Below are 21,936 nucleotides of genomic sequence, written 5' to 3' on the forward strand. Positions count from 1 at the left end.
CAGGCAAACAAGCAAACAACCCCCCCGAACATTTAGTAACCAAGACTATTTTAAGCTTCATAGCGAGTCATTACAAGAGCTGCATAAAAAAAACACTCTCTTAAAACCACTGTGCAAGCTGCATGATGAATGTTGTTCTATTTTGAATTAACTTGCTGTTAGCTGCTTTGTTGGGAGAAAAAGCACAGGTTTTAAGTATTTTAGCAAATTAATAACAACAACAACAACAACAGCAATAATAATAATAATAATAATTCAGGAGCCTAGAATTCTGTCCTAGGGACATTTCAAGTACTCCAAACTGTGAGTGAACCCAACTTTTCTGATGAGAATATACTGATTAAACATATTAGCATAAGTTCACTTAAATTTGTGTACTTTATACTTACAGGAGCCTCCTTTCCTTCCCAGCCATTTTCCCTCTGGATTGTCTGTGATGCGGATGATTTCAATTTTATCTCCTTGCTTGAATGTCAGATCATACTTCCCTCCTTTGAAGTCTGTGCAAGCTCGGGCCTGGTGAATAACTTCAATGGGACCCACTAGCTACACAAAAATAGCATAAGAAATGGGTGTAAATGAGCATTAGGCATATGATCAGGAATAATACTGTAAGACAGAGAGAGAGAGAGAAACAGACAGACAAAGCAGAGCTGGCAATTTAGACCAGAGGTGAGGAACCTTCTTCAGCTTTGTTGGCAAGCTTCTGGCGGTCACGTGCCAGTGGTGGGCAGGTACAGATTCAAAAGTGGATGGGGCCAGAGCCCAAAATGGGTGGAGCAACGGCTACCTCTTACCTTTGTACATTCCAGCCACAGAAAAGTCAGAGGGTTGTGCACACACCCATTCATCTCTCCACCCAGGCAGGCAAGAGGCATCATCACAGTTCAAGCATATACCTACTCGAGGAGGGCATGAAGCAGGGCCGGTGAGGGGCATGGCTTGGGGAAAGGGGGTGTTGCCCGAGGAGAGTCAAGTACCAAGGACTGAGTAGACAGAACTGGAGAACCACATTCAGCTGCAGAGTGTGAGGTTCCCCATCACTGTTGCAGACATCCTTGCAGTGGAATTATGAGCCTGAGGACTCAGTATTTGATTCTTTTTAAAATAAGATTGATAATTGCCTATTACTTGTATTGCATGAAATGATCTTGTTGTTACTCAAGTCTACAAAAATGACCTTGGCTGGAAAATGGAAATGTTCCTTATTGATCATTAATGACCAGTCATATGAAAAATATCTAGAATTTACTTGCAATGGTGAAGGAAACACATCAGATCAAAATAGACAATGATACAGCAAGTTCTGATGCCTTTTGCAATATATTGCAAAATATATTGCAATTATTGAATTGGTGTTACCAATGATTCTCATATTAGTCCTTTATAAAAAGCTATAGAACTGTTCATACTTATTGATTACATGCATCTGAATTAACTTCAACAAGGGAGAGGGCCTTCTCAGTGGTGGCTCCCAAATTATGGAATGATCTGCCTGACGAGGTGCGCCTGGCACCATCACTCTTATCTTTTCAGTGCTAGGTCAAGACTTTCCTCTTCTCCCAGGCATTTTAGCATGTGTTTTTAAATTGTTTTAATTTTTTTTTAATTGTGTTTTAAATTGTTTTAAAAAGATGTGTTTTAAATTTGTATATTTGTTTTTAATGTTTTTAGTTACTGTAAAGCGCCCAGAGAGCTTTGGCTATGGGGCGGTATACAAATACAATAAATTATTCCTGAGAATGCCCTAACCAGTCTTTGATAATTTGTTTCAGGTTAATAGTTTAGATTTTAATATGAATTTGATAATTATAGGCATGAAAGTTAAAATAAACAGCGGTTCAAGTATCCTACACTCCTGTGCATGCTCACTTATGAATAAATCTGTTGACCTCAATGGGATTTACATCTGAGCAGAACTGCAAAGTATCAGGCTCCTTGGGTGCTTTCACATACATTTACTGCAACTTGCCTTCCACTGAAATGGGCTGCAATTCAGCATCGGAATAACAAACACAGTCATTATCAGGCTTTAAATTGGGGACTCCCAAACTGTGGTCTGTGAGCTTCATTCAGGTGGTCCGTGGCATGTCCGTATTAAATATTCATTTTTATTTTTAATTGTATTTTAACTGTTTCTCTTAATTCTTATCTTGTATTTTATCACATTACAATTTGAATTCTATGGAACAGAATAAAATACAATATATAAGAAATTAAAGAAGCAATAAAAATACAATTAAAATCATACAGCATCTAGCACAATGCATTACAATTGTTGCAACAGGTAGGAAAAGACCCTCCACAATTTTCAAGTGGTCCATGGGGAGAAAAAAAGTTTGTGGACCACTGCTTTATATCTCTTAGCACAAATGCTCAGCTCCAAATTCTTTATTCAGGCTTTCTGCTGGAACAAACAATTTCATTACACTGGAGTGAAGATGTTAAGTTTTATACTTAAGTGAAACAGCAAGAGGAATATCTTTAACAGTGCTAAAGGACACTACTGATTCTTACTAAAGTCCTTCTTTTACATAAGTTGCTAGCAGAAGACCTTACTTTGAACTTCTTCCTGATGTCCTGCTCTTTTTTCTCTTTCTCCTTTTGTTCTTTGTCAGATTTTTTCCTTTCTTCTTTCTCCCTTTTCCTTTCATCATCTCTAGACGTAGCTCTGCGAAGGAAGGGCAGGATATAAATGTAATAAATAAATACATTGATGTTGAACTCAACTGGGCAAACATCTAGATAGGAATAAAAACCAGACCAAAACTGGGACAGCCTTGAAATGGCCCTCCAGTTTTGTGGCCCCATTTGCAGGTTGGGATTTGGGGTATTTTCAGGGAAGGTGAGGACAATTTTCAAGTGGCAGACACTCACCAGACCTCCCTCAGTCTGACTGGTGACTGCCATCTTTTCTTCCCTTCAAGATGCCCTGTTCTGAGAGGCATTCTGGGGGGGAAAACAGCAGCCACCAAAGAAATTGATGCCAAATGTTGGATACAATTGGGCGCCATTTTGAATCAAGATGGCGGACTGAACCTTTCAAAGATGCATGTTGCTTTTTTGTTTTTTGTTTAGGTTTATTTGAATTCCCAAGCACAGGTACGAGCAACGGTTGCTCATATTTTAATAATGTTTTTTCTTCAGCATGCACATCATCATCAGAACTGATCTATTCAATAATCCAGCCATGATCAAAAAGCCCACAAGCACCATTATGAGAAAACAATTAATGATGCACAAGGCCAAGTACAGGTGGTTTTGACTGTTGTGAGGATCACCTGAATGGAGCTCATGGACCACCAGTAGATCACAGACTACAGTTTGAGAACTTCTGCCTGATGTAATTTACTGTTCAAAATGCCACTCATTAAAACTGCCAGAGAAAATAAAGGTACCTATTATTTTTCTCCAGCAGCATTGGGGGAGGCGGCATTTTTGCTCAACCTGCCATTTCCCCAGCGTCACTACCCTGATCCATTACAAGTGTCTTCATAAATAGGGCAGGGGATGTCATTGTGGCACTCAGGGTTGCACATGTGCCCACCTCCCCCATCCCCCCTTGAAAGAAGCATTTAGAAGGGAATAGCATACGTTGCACTGTGTGCTTGATTGTGGTATGTATGTGATGCCCACAATAGCTTCTCCTATTTGCAAATGTAGCCATGCACCCTGGGCTCCTTTGGGAGAAAGGGCAGGATTAAAAATTGTTTATTTAATTAATTAATTAATAAAGTTGGCAGCCCCTGAAATATGGCGTAATAGAAATATCCATTTCCTGTTGTTTACCCCCAGCATCTGATAATCCAAAATATTGTTATGAGCATGGGGGTTGGAACGGATGATCCCTGTCGGTCCCCTTTCCAGCCTCTGATTTGGAATCCTGTGGCTTGGAATGAGGAACTTGCTCTGCTGGTCAGATGAATCTCTTTTGATAAGATAGTAGAGTGGCCAAGTAGGATAATGGGTCTATCAGTTGCCCAGCAACTGCTGAATGGGCCAGGAAGATCCTTTTGTCATTGAAACTCTTCAGGAGAGCCTTCCCTCCCCCCTTCCTGGCTGCTAGCAGAAGTTTGTGTTTGGAGTGTGTGTAGGAAATTGGCTAGAGCAGCCTTTCCCAACCAGTGTGCTTCCAGATGTTGTTGAACCACAACTCCCATCTTTCCTGACCATTGGCAATGCTGGCTGAGGCTGATGGGAGTTGTGGTCCAACAACATCTGAAGGCACACTGGTTGGGAAAGGCTGGGCTAGAGAATGGCTGGGGCTGCAGGCAGGCAGAGAGGCTATTGCTCTGCACCATGACTTTAGGATGCCTCCTGCAACCCAGATGGAAAAGCTGGATATTAGACTGCTGATGCCTTGAACCCCTCCATCTTAAGCTCAGGTTGGAATGTGTGTAAATAAATAAACCATATTTCATAAAGACACCGCAGTCTCTGCTGACCTTCTTCCCAAAGAAAACCAAACCCTGGATGAGCGCAGGGACCCCGGAAATCTCACCGCTCAGAGACTGGGGAGGCGCACAACAATATTTAACAGAAACTGAAAACCAGTTTTTATGGGACAGTTCTCTGCAAACATACATATGAAATTTTTTGCATCAGGAAACAAAAATCATAGATATTGACGGTAACCCTATGACTAGGGTGGCCACTTACCCATCAAGAACATAGGAATCTGCCTTATATAGAGTCAGACCACTGGTCCGTCTAGCTCAGTATTGTCTTACCCAATCCTACCTGGAGATGCCAGGGATCAAACCTGGGACCTTCTGAATGCAAAATGAGGACCTTCTGAATGCAAAAAGGGGCTGGTATACGATCTGCATTTGCTAAATCTGTATGTTTCATATATATATGTATATATATATATATATATATATATTCACTAATACGCAAAAAACCTTGCGGTTTAAGAATGTACCTATAGCCCACAGATATTTCTACCAAACTTTAAAAAGCAGGGAAATTGGGCAGCTATAGTGAATGCACCAGGGGAGCAGGAGACCTGAACAATTTGCACAAGATAAGACAGTGGAAGGTGAAATATAGTCTAGCAAAATTCTAGATGTGCTCTATGTTTTTAATTGATCGTGAACACCTTGCCTTAAATAAAGTGGTTTAAACATAGCAGGCTGAAAACATGCATCCTCTTTTTTCCAACAGCTGGTGTCATTGCTGAAGTAGCAACATATTGTGATCAGTCTGATTTTACATCAAACTGCAGTTTCAGATTCAACTGTTAATGCACCCAAAATAGAAATAGAACATAACCTCCAATATAAAACACAAAAGGCTGTCTTCACCATCACATGACACCGACCAATAAAAAGTTTCTGGTTTAGATTCTCTGTAGAAACATTAGTAACACAGGAAAGAAGCAAAGTAAGAAGAACACCAACAAACAAAAATATAATTCTCCATCTTTGGAGATGGCAGGTGTTGCCACCACTCACCATATGCTCAGAGGCACATGTTAACAAATTCTTCCAAGCTACACAGCAAGTGGATTGGACTGTGAAAGACCAACCCAAATTGTGTTTGCATTTTGACAACTTTGCAAGGCAGTACAATATCTCAGAGAGAAGTTCAGGTCTCCTGCTCCCCTAGTGCATTCACTATAGCTGCCCAATTTCCCTGCTTTTTAAAGTTTGGTAGAAATATCTGTGGGCTATAGGTACATTCTTAAACCGCAAGGTTTTTTGCGTATTAGCGAATTTCCTTGCTTTTTAATCCGGGAGGTAAGAAATGGGATCCTGCGCAAGTTTGCTGAGAATGGATTGATCATTTGCATTCTTATTGAGTTAAGTGGGATTTTCTCTCTCTCTCTCTCTCTCTCTCTCTCTCTCTCTCTCTCTCTCTCTCTCTCTCACACACACACACACACACACACACACACACACACACACACACACACACACACACACACACGGCAATCATGCTTAGGATAGGTAAAACTGACCACAGGGGATGGGGAAGGGAGGAGGGGGGTGGAAAGGCAGAGAGGAGAATTGGGATGGGAGCAGGCAGGAGTGGGAGGGGAGAAGAAGGACAGATGCGGCTATTTGCATGTTTATTGAGTTCAGTGGGATTTACTCCTGTGCAATCATGCTTAGGATAGGTAAAACTGACCGGGGGGGGGAGGGATGGAGGGATGGAGTGGGCAGGGGAGGCGGAAGAAGGAAGGGGAGGAGGCAGGGAGAGGAGAGGGGAAGGAGGGAAAAGGCAGGTCTGATCATTTGTATGATTATTGAGTTGAATTGGATTTACTCCTATGCAATCATGATTAGGATAGGTAAAACTGACCAGGCTGGGCCTGGCAACCAAGACGTTTTCTGTGTCTTTCAAAGTTGGGCAGGGGGAAGGCAGAATTCTACCTTGTGGTTTTTCCCATTACATTGTTGCAAGAACACCTGCACTTGGCTGACTATCTCTTCTCCTAAAGATACAGGATCAGTCTCAGGACCTGAACCTGGCAACCCTACCTCCCACCCAAATTTAAAACAAAGCTGTCCCTGGCCACATCCACACCAGGTCTCTATTACACTTTGGACAATCATTATTTATTTATCTATTTATTTAGTGTATTTATATACCGCCCCATAGCCGAAGCTCTCTGGGCGGTTTACAATAACTAAAAACATTAAAAACAAATATACAAATTTAAAAACACATCTTTTAAAAACAATTTAAAAGAATTTATCATGGCTTATCTCAAAGCCATGGCTTCTCTCAAAGAATCCTGGGAAGTGTAGTTAGTGAAGGGTGCTGAGAGATGCTAGGAGACACCCAGTTCCCCTCACAGACTTCAATCAGAGTGGCTGACTGTCAAACCAGTCTGGCCACTTAAGCTCTCTCAGTGGAACATGAGTCTCCTCTCAGCACCCTTCACAAACTAAACTTCCCAGGATTCTTTGAGGGAAGACTTGACTGTCTCAAGTGAAATCAAGTCTGGTGTGGGTGTGGCCCTCTTATTAGCCAAGCCCAGCAGCTGTGAGGCTTTTAGAACACTGACAGTTGGTCCTTACTGAGCACGCCCCGCATTATAATAGGCTTCCAGCCAAAATTTCTTAAATTAATTAAAAATCAATGGCATTTTTTTAACTTTTAAACTGCAGTAGATGAAGGTCAGAGTATGGGGCAAGGTCAGTATTAGGCTTACAGGAACTCTGTGAATATGGCTGATTTTTAATGAATTTCAACAGATTATGAGAACAGAAAAAAAAGTCCAAAAGGGCTCTGAGGTTTTTCTCTCTCTTTTTACATTTTGAACTGTCTATTCTCTCTGACTGTTTTGTGTATCACCATGAAAATTGACAGGGTTGTTAAGCAAGCGTTTCTGAGTTCAGAACTATAAGTTATGTAAGGTTTTGTTTTGAAATGAGCTTATGGGAAGCATCAGAATGGCATGCGGGGGTATTTTCCATTTAACATTGCGGAATGTGAAAAATCCATGCTGGCTATAGCATATAGCCACTCTTGTGGCTGTATAATAAAAGAAATAATTACTATGGATTGTATCCAACTAAATCCTATCAAAGAAGACCCATTGAAGTAAATCAACCTAAGTTAGCTATGTTTATTAACTTCAGTGAGTCTACTCTAAGTAGGTCTAGCACTGGATACAGCCCTATAATTTAAATAGAAGTACAATTCATATCACCATAAAACTGGCCCAGTGACCTGTGGGTCTGCTTAGTCAGTTGTCCAGGTGCTCAATATTGATGGGCAACTTCAAGGCCCCTCCTGCTCTCCTTTATCTTTAAACTGGACTAGGCAGCAGTCCTTCAAAATTAGGAATCCTATAGAGGACTGTCCTCTGCAATGCAGGACATATGGCTACCCTACCTATCACCAACAGGTGTATTTTCACAACGGGACACCTTGGGATGCAGTCCTGTTACTTTCTTTGCAGGTGGCCCCTCCTAGAGTCTCTCTGTCTCTATACAGTCAATCAAGTTGCACAATTCCCAGTCACTACAGCAAATAAGCAGTCAGCATGGATCTCCCTTGCACACTGATTGGCTCCTACTCTTTGTTGTTGTGGGAAAGAAAGAGTCAGGAGGACTTGAGAGACAGAAGTTTACATAGAGAGGAGGGTGGTCAGCTAAACCCAGGTACTTATTTTCTGATGATCACTGAAAACTCAGGCTGCCAGCCAGCAGCAAGCTTTGGAGGAGTGATTGGGGCTTGGTTTTTAAAAAAGTTGTGAAGCGAAGTATGGAACAGTGGATAGGTCTCTGCATGCTGAAGATGTTGTTGTCTACCAGCAAGTGCTTCGTTTCCTTTGCCTCAGGGAGTTTTCTGAGGGGGAGGGGTGTTCAAGTAGTGTGTGAGCGTGAGAGAGAAAGAGACAGAGCGTTTTTGTTCAATGGGGACTTACTCCTGAGTAAATGTGCCTTGGATAGCAGCCTTACAGTCCTATGCATGCTTACTCAGAAGTAAGTCCCACTGTGTTCAGCTGGGCTTACTACCAGGTAAGTGTGAATCTCAGTAACAACTGTAGGAGGATCATCAGAAAACTCTGACAATGCAAATGAAATCCCATGCGACTGATCGTCTTTCGTGGGGCGGGGAGCTCCACTCTAAAGCAATAACTAGAAACCTTCTCAGCTTAGTACCTTACTCTTTTGGAGCAGAGAGACAGAAAGTGTATTGCTAACTTACTCTCTCTCTCTCTCTCTCTCTTGTTTTTTTTAAGCCAAAAAAGGAGGGGGATGTAGGGTTTTGTGCAAGCCCAAAGCCAGGAGTTAGGGAGGGAGAGAGAAAAAATAAGTTAGGGGATGGGTGTGTGTGTGTGCAGATCCATATAGCTGGGTGTGCATCTGGATGTTTCTGTTGGGGAGGCGGAGTTAAGTTACTGTAGGGCTTTTACCTGCTGATCTTACGCTGGCAGTGCTGGTGCACAATCAGGCATTGTATTTCAGATGGAGGGGACTGAAAGCGATTTAAGATTTACAGCAATTCTGCTCATGCTGAGATAAATTCAAGATTTAAATAGTTAAAAATCAAGCACTGATTCATTTGTTGTAGTTATTTATTAATACGTCATAATAAGTACAGCATTTTTTTTTTCATTTTTGAGCAAAAGGGATTTGAAATCCCCACTCAGCCCTGAAGCTTATTTGATGCCCTTGGGCCCAACTTACCTCACAGACTTGTAGTGAAGATATGCAAGGTGTAAAATGGCTGCAAAGGGTGACTTAGGCTGCAATCCAATACATGCTTACCTGGGAGTAAATCCCATTGAACCCAATAGAGCTTACTACTGAGTAGACATGGATTGCAGCCTTAGTGCTTATACCATAGGCATCAAACTTTGCTTCCTTTAACCAAAATGATGCATCTTTATAAAGGATGGGACATATTTTTCTCTCTACCCCCCTACCCCACTTAGTACACCTCCAGGCTTCAACCAATCTGGCATGATTATTGTATGTTTAGATGCATGCATAAATCCCAATTGTATTCAAGTGTGCTTACTCCCAGATTGGTGTGTACAAGGGGCCCTTTCACCATGAACTCTTTTCTGTCCCTTCCTCAAACAAAGCCTATACTATAATCCTGTACTCGCGTACCTGGGAGTAAGCCCGATTGAACACAAAGAGACTTGCTTCTCTGAGTAGACATATATACCATGGGATTTTTTTTAACATCTACCCACGCTTACTGTGAAGTAGAATCTGCAGAAAATAACTTATAAGGTGTACCTGATCTCAAATGGAGATTACAAGGAGACAGAAGCCACTAGCTAAGTGCAGAGGCAGGGGAAACAGCAGCTCTTTAGGACCACAGGGATTCCTGGTATCCAAGCAACTCACTTATCAATCACAGACACTGAAAGCTTAGTTTTATTGAATAAAATACTATTTTGCTGTATTGCCACCCTGGGCTTCTTCAGGAGTAAGAGCAGCATATAAATTCAATAAATAAAATAACCTTAGGAGGCTGCATAATCTTAGAAGAGGATGTGGCTGTGAGGGGAACCATTATGAAGGGACCCTGCACTTCTAAATTTGCCACTACACTACTGATCACCAAGATACACGGGGACCTGTGGCCAGGGTAAAACCTTGCTAAACGTTTCCTTCTGTCATTTTAGAACTGGGGAAACCAATGGGATGTTCTAGATGTTTTGGACCACAGTTCCCATAATCCCTGACCATTGACCATGTTGGCTGATGGGAACTGTAATCAAAAACATCTGGAGGGCATCATGCTGGCTACCCCTGCTCTAGAAAATAAGGAAAGGTGCAAATTCCACTTTTGGATCTTATGCACAGAGCTTTGCAATGAAGGACATTGTTTATTCTTGGCTCCCATTCTATTTACGTTTCCTCTCTCTCTGCCATTTTAGGGACCCATTTGATCTGCATATTTCATACCTCACATCATTTATATCTTCATACATCTCCCCGTCACTGTTTAGAGTCTGTAAGAAAAGGGGAAAATATACTTAGAAATGCATTTGAATTAGAAAGAGAAAATTATACTTTAGTGCAAGTATAACTTTAAAAAAATATATATATTAAGACTTAGCTGGCCAAGAACAGTGAAAAATATAAATATCACTAGATTGTTATTTTGAATCCAAATGATTGTTCATACAAGGTCTTATTTGAGCCTGAACATTCATTCTTATACCCCAAAAAATAACATATTGCCCAGACCTAACCTGATTTCAGGTGTTCAGATTGGGTTTAATGAACACATGTACTTCACAGTTAGGTCTGCTGCCACAACACTTCTCACTCATTCACGCATGCATTCATTCTCTCTCTCTTGATTCATTCATTGATCTCCTTTTCACTCTCATTTCAGCTAAGCCCTACCAGGGACTACAAACACAGTGGGGCTGTCAAGCAGTTTGCAGACCAGGGATGGGGAACCAGTGCCCTCTGGATCTTGCTGGACTACAACTCCCATCATCTCTGACTTTGACCACTGATCATTCTAGATAGGAATGATGGGAGTTAGAGTCCAACAATTTCTGGAGGGCCACAGGTTCCTCACCCCTATTGTAGACTACAATGGGTCTGTGGGATTCACTTTTATAGAGGAACACAAGCTGTACACCCAAATTAGGATATGAAACATGTTCCATGTGGGGCAATGAGATTGGTTTGGAAGCTGCACCTGGTGCAAAATGTGGTAGTGCAACTGCTCACTGGGGCAGCGTATCTTACCCCATTGCTAAAAGAATTGCACTGGCTGCCCATTAGCCACTGGGCCAAGTTCAAGATTCTGGTTTTAGTGTACAAAGCCCTATACAGCTTGGGACCAGGATACCTGAAACACCATCTTATCCCTTATATACTCAGTTGTTCACTGCATTCTGCAGGTGAGAGCCTCCTGCAGATACCATCTGATCAGGAGGTCCGTTCCACACTGCACAGGAAGTGGACCTTTAGTATTATTGTGGCACCTACCCTTTGGAATTCTCTCCCCTTAAACCAGCCTTTCCCAACTAGTGGGCCACCAGATGTTGTTGGACCACAATTCCCATCTTTCCTGACCATTGGCAATGCTCGCTGAGGCTGATGGGAGTTGTGGTCCAGCAACACCTGGTGGCCCACTAGTTGGGAAAGGCTGCCTTAAACATTAGACAGGCACCATCTCTGTTATCTTTTCAGCACCTACTGAAAACCTTCCTCTTTCAACAAGCCTTTTAAGTAGAGACCTTGTCCCAGTCTGCATCTGTGTTGGAATTGCTTTTTAAAATATTTTTAAAGCTGATTTTCTAAAGATGTTTTGTTTTAATATCTTTTAAAGTCTTTTTAAAGATGTAATAGAGTGCTTTTAGTGTTTTTGTTTGCCAGCTTGGGCTTTTTCTGGGAGGAAGGCTGGGATATAAATTTAAATAAATATTTATCCAGTCATACATCTCTCTCTCTCTATATATCTATAAATCATTGTTTATTATTATTAATTCTTATTTATTTGATTTATAACCCACCCTTCACCATAAGGTCCCAGGGCATGGTATACAATTAAGTAATACAAAACAGCTGAGACATGAAATACAAATATTTATACAAAGCCTTTTCATTGCAGAATCTTCAAGATGGCTTACAATCCAAAATACTATGATGTCAATGAAAATCCATATAAAATGAAACAATCTCTCTCTCTCTCTCTCTCTCTCTCACACACACACACACACACAGAGAGAACAGACACCACAAGGCCACATCTGCATTATACATTTAAAGTGGTATCATTTCCCCACAAACAGTTATGCTTCCCCACAAAAAATCCTGGGAACTGTATTTTGTTTAAGGTTGTTGAGAGTTGCTTGTTTCTCTCATAGAGCTATAATTCCCTGAGTGGCTTAACAATTAATCCCTCTTCCCTGGGAACTCTAGGAACTGTAGGTCTGTGAGGGGAACATGGGTCTTCTAACAACTTTCAACATCCTTAAGAAATGACAATTCCCAGGATTCTTTGTGGGAAGCCATGACTGTTTAAAGTGGTATGGTACTGCTTTAAATACATAGTGCAGATGTGGCCCAGTAATAGAACCTCTCCACAAAGCCAGGCACGAAATTAAGAAAAAATCATATTATTACTCACCAAATGTTTCAGGGAATAAAATGAGTTAAACAGGCATTCAATAAAGCAGGTGACAACCAGAGAGAGTTGTGGTGCATTTATATGTTGTGAAGGGTGAAACCTACCTCATCTGCATTTCCATCTGCTGAGGAATCAAAACACAAACATTGATTGTTAATTTTCTTTCATAGGAAAGTTTTAGTACATAATTTAATCATGTCCGTAAATAATTAAAGCATAGCAAGTCTATGGATTGCCCTCTCAGCATATGGTTTCTAGTCTAGAACAAAGGTGGGTATTTCTACACATAAGAATTTTGATCTAACTTGAATAAACTTTGTGCCATATATTTATATCATACAATTTATTTCTGCATAAATTCTTGCAAGTAGAACTAGCTTTTTGATACAAAACAGTAGCAGAAGAATATGCTTTGTGCCAGCAATTTATCTTACGTAATATGCATTTCAGACCCCAAATCTTGATTTCAATACATATACCTTTAGTAGGGTACAAGAATCCCCCCTCTGAATGCATCCTCAAAATATACTATATCACCATCACCATCACAACTTTACTTGTATGCCCCCTTTCCACAAAAAAATATGCTCACACCAGAATTACGCTCAAATAATTATGCTCCAGTTATAACATATAATATACTGTGTGCTATAAATATATGGCATAATGTGCACATGCTACTTATATTATACTATTGTATACGCAATATAAATACTATTTGTTTAACTTTTGATTATCTGCATTATATCAACACTTCAGACATGCACCAGATTTATATCAATTCAATTGCCATGGCTTCTTGCAAAAAACTCTGAGAACTGTAGTTGGACAAGGTGCACCCTGAGAATTTTCTGCTGGAGATCCCTAGCTTCCAGTAGTGGCTAGTGTCCCTTGGGGTGGGAGGCAGGGAAGCCAACAGTAAGTGGAGCCTGAGACAATGACAAGCAGAGCCATTAATTAACTAATTAATATCCCACCCAGGGAAAAAATGTTGGGGTGGTGGTGTGAAGGAGTCCAGGGCGGCAAACATAAACAAAACAATTTAATGAAAAGAAAAACATACTAAAAACAGTTTAAAACTTTCCAAAACACAGCTGAAAATATAATAAAACACAGTTTAAATTATTCTAAAACAGAGCTTAAAAACATTCTTTCATCAGTGATCTCAAGTTTCCACGCTGTAGTTTTGTCCCCATCTTCTTACCTACTAAAGCAACGCTAAGACTACCAGGAGGAATAAACCAACAGGCAGTGCCACCCCCTGGAATGGATGCAAGTAAAAAGAAGGCAGGCAGGTGAGGGTAGGCTGAAATTGGTGCGGCAGTACCCCATTTGCCCCAATAGACCAGCCTCCACAGCTGCCCTCTCCTCACAGAAATCCCAGTGTTAACTAACTTGGATTATTCTTACCTCCTGAATCAAATTCAACATCATCATAGCTTTCTTCGTTTTCTCTAATATAAAAAAAGAAAAGGTAGGTGGAGCAATGAAAGTAAATTTTACTTTTGTACAGTAGGCTAGTTTCTACACACACTCACATAACCCTCTCTTTCTACCCTCCAGCCAGAGAAGCAGGAGGAATTATCAGAGCTCAGTGTTCACGCTTTATACTTGTATCTGTAATAGTTTGCATTTTCAAAAAACAAAACAGAAAAAGAATGACAATAATTACCTATCTTTTATGTTGTCACCCAAATAAACAAAAAAGTATAATCACTTCTAACATTTGTTTTAAAATTCTTCCCAATGATAGTTTGTACATTAAAATTGATCAACTAGTCCTTGAGATATTTACAGATGAAGCATATAGCGTAGCAGCCATTTTGATGAAGTCATCCACAGTTAGACCTAATCTTTTCTGGGAGTGTCTCTCAGCTGATTTTCAAAGTACAATACATATACAACTATATATAATCTGCAATTTGGAGTTAGTAGCCAGAAGTGATTTTTTTTTTACACTATTTGCTGCTTACAGTGTGCACTATATAGAAATCTAAAACAGCAGCCATCTGGTATCAGTGTACAACAGTCACACAGTGTTAAGCAGCAGTGGCTTGTGAGGCAAATTGCCAATTGGAACCACCATGAGTTTAGTGAAGGGGGGGTGCTTACAGATGAGCGCAGGAATTTGAAAGGGTTCCAGAGCCTTCAAATGTATGTACAGAGGGCTCTCTCCCCATAACTGGAACTCTGAAAAAGGAGTCCCAATCACAGAGAGAGAACTCCATACAGATTGTTGTACACATAGGGACTCTTTCAGACATTATACTGAATCCATTGGCTGTTCAGAAATGTGCAATCCTCCTTCTCCCCCCTCTGTATATACAGATAACATCAGAGCGAGGCATGTGTGTATGTAGTTTTTGTGTAAGAACTTAAGAAAAGCCCTGTTGTATTAAGCCAAAGGTCCACCTAGTCCAGCATCCTATTCTCACAGTGGCCACTAGATGCCTAGGCGCAAGAGCACTCTCACCACTTGTGCTGTCCAGCAACTAGTATTCAGTCATTGTGTGTGTGTGTGTGTGTGTCTATGACAAAGAGCAACTTTTCATGTAGTTTCAGAAATGCTCTCTGATGCCATTACAGCCCCTCCTTTTACTAATTTGAGAAAAATCACCTGATTGGCAATTGTATTACACGACTAGCATGCCATGAAAAGCCATTAACATGTTTGCATTTTCAAGCAGCTACCATGCCACATGTTGCACATGCAAATCTGGCCTCAGAATTATTGACAGAAAGCCAGACGCTAGATGGTATGTCTCTCAGTCTCTCCAAATGCCTTCTCAAAGCTCACATTTTCTGCCTGGACATTCTGCTGTGACAGGAGAAAAAGTTGGCCTTGCGTACCCATTTTTGACCACTACCTGAAATACTGACACTGAGAACATCTCACCTTAGAGCCAAACTAGACATAAATGGCAGTCCCATTTCTTTGATCATGTCTTTATAGAATCACATATTTACATTTAAGGGAGGGGATGTGGTGGTTCTTATTTTTATGTGAGGCCTGCAATAAAATGTTGCAGTGTGGAGTACTCCGTACAGGGTTCCTGCCAGTCAGCCAGCCCCTCTTCCCGGACACTCCATTCCATTCTCCCTCCCACCAGTTTGCCACTCCTCCTCCAACAGACACTGTAGTCACTGAGCATGCTCAGTCCTCACTGGGCTGTTGTTTTTTAGGAGGATTGCCCACGTAGGTTTTTCGCTCACATTTTTTGTCTGCTTCTTCAAACCTTGGAATTTCCCAGAACATACTGAACCTTCCCACATGTTTCTCAATAGCTCTGTTTTGCCTACATAATCATCACAGCTCAGCTCCTGAGTTCACTGTTCTAACATGAAAAATGGCATGAGTTAGTAGAATAGAACCATCTCCCCTTCCTCTGCTTACCACGCCATATTCACTTGCCCAAGGCATTTTTCTCCTCGCCTCGCTCACTTCCAATAAGCTCAGGCAGTAGTGGCTAGTGCTCGATGGGGTTGGTGGGGCGGAAGGCAGGAAGACCAACAGCAGGTAGAGACAGAGCCAATGACAGGCACAGCTAACTCTTTCTAGTTGTGTCCCCATCCTACTTGCTGAGCTCTACAAGGGCAACAGCGAGCTTAAGGAGGAGGATGCTGACAGCCAGTGCCACCCCCTGGACTGGTTGTTGTAAGAAGGCAAGCTGGTGGGGGACTGGCTGAGGTTGGTGGGGCAGTGCCCCATTTGCCCTAATGGACCAGCCTCCACTGAGTTCAGGTAATGAACAATGGGGAGGTAAGGCAGAGACAGATTCAGCTTCCCCTTTTCATCTTAAAATAAGAAAACCATCCCTGTTTTATACATAAACAGGGCAGACAGATGATTAGGGTGGCCACTGATGCATTGCCATAAAAGAGGACAAAAGAGGGTGCTGATCTGCACAAGATTTATATATGCCAATTTATACATATTGATGCAAAATTTGAAAGTATTTACTATAATTTAAATAGAAATGCAACGCCTCTCAGCATAGACTCGTGTGCCTCTTCAGTCCACTGTCTCAGAAGCTAGCAACTGTTGTTGGGCAACTTCAACGGCCCATGTTCTCCCTTCTTATGATTCCCTTCCATCTGTAAACAAGACTTGGACCTAGCAGTCTTTCAAAGAGAGAATGGGACTCATTGAAATAGGGATCTGTCCTCTGATAGCCCTTTGAGCAGAGGACTGTCCTCTGCACAGTAGGAGACATAGTTACGCTATGGATCAGATGTGGGAACTTCTGGCCCTCTGGAAGTTGCCAAACTACAACTCCCATCAGCCCCAGCAAGCATGCCCAATGGCCAGGGATTATGGGAGCTGTAGTTCACCATTGTCTGGCAGGCCAAAGGTTCCTCACACCTGCTATGGATGAATAAGGAAATGTGTCTGCTGCTGCAGCATCATGGCTAGTTTGGCTCCTATACAGTCCTAAGATTCAAGATTAGCATCCCCATTACAAAGTAGCAAATGAAAACAGACAATGTGATGAGTGTCAAGGACGAGGTACTTCAAGATGACTATATGGGGAAGACATTTCAATAGAGATGAGATCAGTGACTCCCTCATTTACTGAGAAGTGAGAGGGGAAGGTAAAATAAAGCAAATTTCACATTCATTCACATAGGGCCATACCTTGGCTTGATGTTTCTTGGAGGAAGAACTGGAGCTTGTGTTGATGGATGGGAAGCTGATGGAGGCGGAGGCGGTGGTAGCTGTGGGTTAGTGGCTTGCGTGACAGAAATGGATGGTGGAAGTGAAGGGGGTAAACCTGCCGTATGGGACTTGTTACAGCCTGCAACAAGAATACATAAAATAAAATAAAAATCAAAGCAGAGTGGAGAAAGACAGACGTAATATTAAAGAGAAATCACAGGCAATTCCATTTTCAACCCCAGCATAAACCTAGCCTTTGCCATCTGCATGAAAGATAGGGATGGACAGATACCAATGGACAAATCTGTCATTTTCACTTTCTTTCAGTTTCTCATTATTCTACTCTTAAATGCAGTTCTCCACATTTCTGCAGCAATCTGCATTTTTTTTAAAAAAAATCCTCATGAAAATTGTTTTGACTAATATACGCACTTTTGCAAGAAATTTTCCCTAACATAATGAAGTTTTGTGTGTGATTTTCACTGATAACATGCATTTTAATGCAAACTTTCCCCTAATATATGCATTTTTATACACATTGGTTGGAGAACTGCATTGCAAAGTTCGCAGAAATGCATATTTCAGAGAACAACTTTATTTCGGTTTGTATATTGGTTTGAAAAGTCCAGATTCAGTAATTTCTCATTAAAATGCAAACAAAATAAAATTTCTCCAACATCCCTAATGACGGATAGTTTTATCAAGTCAAATTCTATTTAACCATCATGGCTGCTTATCCATCAGCTCTGCTTTTGGGAGGCTGGTCACTTTGTTTTATTTATTTTTTTTTAAGTGTTTGTTCCACCATATTCGTGGGTGGGGAAGGAAAGATCTTTTAAAAAATGGCTGCAAAACTGCTCTAGGGATCACATTGAGGTGTCACAATCACTGTTCAATTGGTACTGTTCATAGCCAGCTTTTGCTGTAAAATTGTAGAATTATTATTTCCAGGATGAGCCCTGCAAAGCACCAATGGCAGTCTTTCGCCCTATAACGTTAATAAGAAGGTGTCAGGAGCTTATTCAGGGGGGAATCAACAAAGAAAAGAGTGTTTAAGTCTTCATGCCCTCATTTATTCTTCCCTTCATATGCATTTTTTCTGGAGAACCGAAGAAGGCCAGCTCCCAGATGAGCTGTAGTGGTGGAAGAGATTTGCTGAGGATAATTGATGGGCAGATAAAGGTTTGAGCAACAACTTCCTGATGGTCAATTCTCCTCTGAAGATGCGTGTCTGCCAGTATCGGCTTCAGGGTGGGGAGTTTTTTGGTAGTGATGGGGAATTTGGGCAAGATGCTCTCAATGGGCTCTTCCCTCCATGAGTAGGCCCATCGCTTTCTTGCTACTGTCACATTTCCCATTCACATGCCCTCTTCCTCTGGGCCCCCTGTATGCTTGTGAGCCTTGGGAGATACCCAACAGTGCTAATCCCCAACACCAGCTTATCATTTCAGAGTGTGATTCAGTGAGGAGGCTATCTATATTTTCCAAACTTAGAGGGGAAAGGGTGACTTATACCGATCCGGACCATTGATCTGTCTAGCTCAGTATTGTCTACATTGACTGGCACTGGCTCTCCAGGGTATCAGGCAGAGGGATATTCCCAGCCTTACCTGGAGATGTCAAGGATTGAACCTGGTACCTTCTGACCCTTAAGAACTAAGACGAGCCTGCTGGATCAGGCCAATGGCCCATCCAGTCCAGTATTCTGTTCTCACAGCAGCCAACCAGATGCCTGTGGGAAGCTTGAAAGGAGGACCTGAGCACAACAGCACTTTTCTGAGTTGTGATTCCCAGCAACTGAGATTCAGAGGCAGTATAGATGTAGAATATAGCCACTATGGCTAGTAGCCTTTGTCTTTCTGCCCGTGTTAATGGGCAGACATGTTTTTGAAAGACGTATTTACAATGTGGAGTTTCATCCTCAGAGAGAGGAAAGTATCCTATGTCCTGGGACAACCGTCTCACGTATCAGCTTTTCAGCACTATTTAAAGGTAACAAACTGGCAGGCACATATGTACCTATGAGGATAGGTGGAGGAGAAATGTTTCTACGTAAAATGTCAAAATCCCTTGGGACTTCATGAGACGTCTTACTACTCTCGAACTATGTCACTGCCACTCTGTTGCAGCAGATATGAGACAGCACAGCAGCTTATGATTTACCATTGACATTTTAATTCCTCCTTTTTTCTTCTCTCTTGGTTTGCGTTGGGAAAAAACTTTTTTTAAAAAAACTTTGACTAAGTGATTAGCATCGTTGGAACTTTGAAAAGTGCCTGTTAGCATTATCAGTGTTTATTTTAATGTTCCCAAATTGCTTAAGTATAACATCCACTTCCTACTTCATCTTCAGAAGGCTGCTTTTTAGCTAACATTTATTTATTTATTGCATTTGTATACCGCCCCATAGCTGAAGCTCTCTGGGTGGTTTACAACAATTAAAAACATTAAAAACAAATATACAAATTTAAAAACACATTTTTAAAAAGCAATTTAAAAACACATGCCTGGGAGAAGAGGAAAGTCTTGACCTGGTGCCGAAAAGATAACAGGGTTGGCACCAGGCGCACCTCATCAGAGAGATCATTCCATAACTTGGGGGCCATCACTGAGAAGGCCCTCTCCCTTGTTGCCAGACTCCCAGCTTCCCTCAGAGTAAGCACCCGGAAGAGGGCCTTGGATGTTGACCGTAGTGTACGGGTGGATTCGTGTCGGGAGAGGTGTTCCATCAGGTATTGTGGTCCCAAGCCATGGAAGAATTTATAGGTTAAAACCAGCACCTTGAATCGAGTGCAAAAACATACAGGCAGCCAATGCAAGCGGGCCAGAATAGGTTTTATATGTTTGAACCGTCTGGTCCCTGTTACCAATCTGTAACATTTTGCACAAGGTGCAGCTTCCGAACCATCTTCAAAAGCAGCCCCATGTAGAGTGCATTGCAGTAATCTAACTCGGTTACCAGAGCATGGACCACTGAAGCCAGGTTATCCCTGTCCAGATAGGGGTGTAGCTGGGCCACTCCGTGCCACCGAGGCTACCTGAGCCTCAAGTGACAGAGATGGTTCTGGGAGAAACCCCAAGCTACGAACCTGCTCCTTCAGGGGGAGTGCAACCCCATCCAGGACAGGTTGGACATCCACCATCCAGTCAGAAGAACCACCCACTAGCAGCATTTCAGTCTTGTCTGGATTGAGCGTCAGTTTATTAGCCTTCTTCTAGTCCATTGTCACAGCCTGGCACTGGTTCAGCACATTGACAGCCTCACCCGAAGAAGATGAAAAGGAGAAATAGAGCTGCGTGTCATCAGCATACTGATGGCAGCATACTCCAAAGCTCTGGATGACCGCACCCAACAGTTTCATGTAGATGTTGAACACCATGGGGGACAGGACTGACCCCTGTGGAACCCCATACTGGAGAGTCCAGGGTGCCGAGCATTGCTCCCCAAGCACCACCTTCTGGAGCTGACCCGCCAAGTAGGAGCGGAACCACCACCATGCAGTCCCTCCCACTCCCAACTCAGCCAGTCTCCCCAGAAGGATACCATGGTTGATGGTATCAAAAGCCGCTGACAGATCAAGGAGAATCAACAGAGTCACACTCCCCCTGTCTGTGTCCGACAGAGGTCATCATACAGGGTGACCAAGGCTGTTTCCATGCCAAAACCAGGCCTGAAACCTGACTGAAATGGATCCAGATAATCGGTCTCATCCAAGAGTGTCTGGAGCTGGCCTGCTACCACTCATTCAAGGACCTTGCCCAGGAATGGAACATTTGCTACCGGCCTATAGTTATTAAAATTTTCTGGGTCCAGGGAGGGTCTCTTCAGGAGTGGTCTCACTACCGCCTCTTTCAGGCGGCCAGGGGCCACCCCCTCTCGCAGAGAGGCATTAATCACTTCCCTGGCCCAGCCGGCTGTTCCATCCCTGCTAGCTTTTATTAGCCAAGAAGGGCAAGGATCCAGCACAGAAGTGGTTGCACGAACCTGTCCATGCACCTTGTCAACGTCCTCAAGCTGTACCAGCTGAAACTCATCCAAGAAATCGGGACAAGGCTGTGCTCTGGATACCCCGCTTGATTCACCTGCTATAACACTGGAGTCTAAGTATTACCAGTGTGTAATTGCATCCACCAGGAGTTCATCTCCATCTGCACTCAAGCCGTCTCCTATTTTGTTTCATCGCTCTCAGCTCTGGGGTATACCATGGAGCCGTACGAGCTCTACACAGGAGAGAGCACTCAGGAGCAATCATGTCAACCGCCCGAGTCATTTCTGTATTCCACAATTCAACCAGCGTTTCGACAGGAGCTCCAGCCCTATCAGCTGGAAAACTCCCCAGAGCCCTTTGGAAACCATCCGGATCCATTAGTCTCTGGAGGCGGACCAACTTAATAGGTCCCCCACCCTTGCAGAGGGGAAAAGCTGCTGTAAATCTAAACTTCAGCAAGCAGTGATCTGTCCATGACAGAGGGACTGATGTAAGGCCCCCCACAATCAGATCACCAACTCCATGTCCAGTTGCAAAAACCAAGTCTAGAGTATGCCCTGCTACATGTGTTGGGCAACTTTCCTTTTTCTTGCATGTTACTTAAGAGTAAGACACAGACTACTCTGTTTCTGGCTTACACAACATACATTTAAAGCACATGACTTTCCTCAAAGACTTGTTAAGTGTGCTGGGAACTGTAGCTCTCTGAGGGGTGGA

At 42.3% G+C, this 21,936-nt stretch overlaps 1 protein-coding gene across 6 annotated transcripts in view; it reads right to left on the bottom strand.

The window, feature by feature from the left end:
* The window catches only part of FYB1 (FYN binding protein 1), a 76,319-nt gene that overhangs the window by 27,883 nt on the left and 26,500 nt on the right, over nt 1-21,936 (bottom strand). For 5 of the 6 annotated variants that reach the window (XM_061616907.1, XM_061616899.1, XM_061616869.1 and 2 more), the window contains exons 3-8: nt 17,210-17,369; nt 13,984-14,027; nt 12,678-12,697; nt 10,386-10,432; nt 2,560-2,671; nt 390-546 (exon numbers count right to left, since the gene is read on the bottom strand). In XM_061616907.1, the coding sequence (XP_061472891.1) occupies nt 390-546; nt 2,560-2,671; nt 10,386-10,432; nt 12,678-12,697; nt 13,984-14,027; nt 17,210-17,369 (540 nt within the window). The remainder of the gene's footprint in view (nt 1-389; nt 547-2,559; nt 2,672-10,385; nt 10,433-12,677; nt 12,698-13,983; nt 14,028-17,209; nt 17,370-21,936) is intronic. The other variant, XM_061616879.1, reaches the window with a different exon arrangement.

The sequence above is a fragment of the Rhineura floridana genome, chromosome 1 (assembly GCF_030035675.1).
Source record: "Rhineura floridana isolate rRhiFlo1 chromosome 1, rRhiFlo1.hap2, whole genome shotgun sequence".
NCBI classification, from domain to species: domain Eukaryota; kingdom Metazoa; phylum Chordata; class Lepidosauria; order Squamata; family Rhineuridae; genus Rhineura; species Rhineura floridana.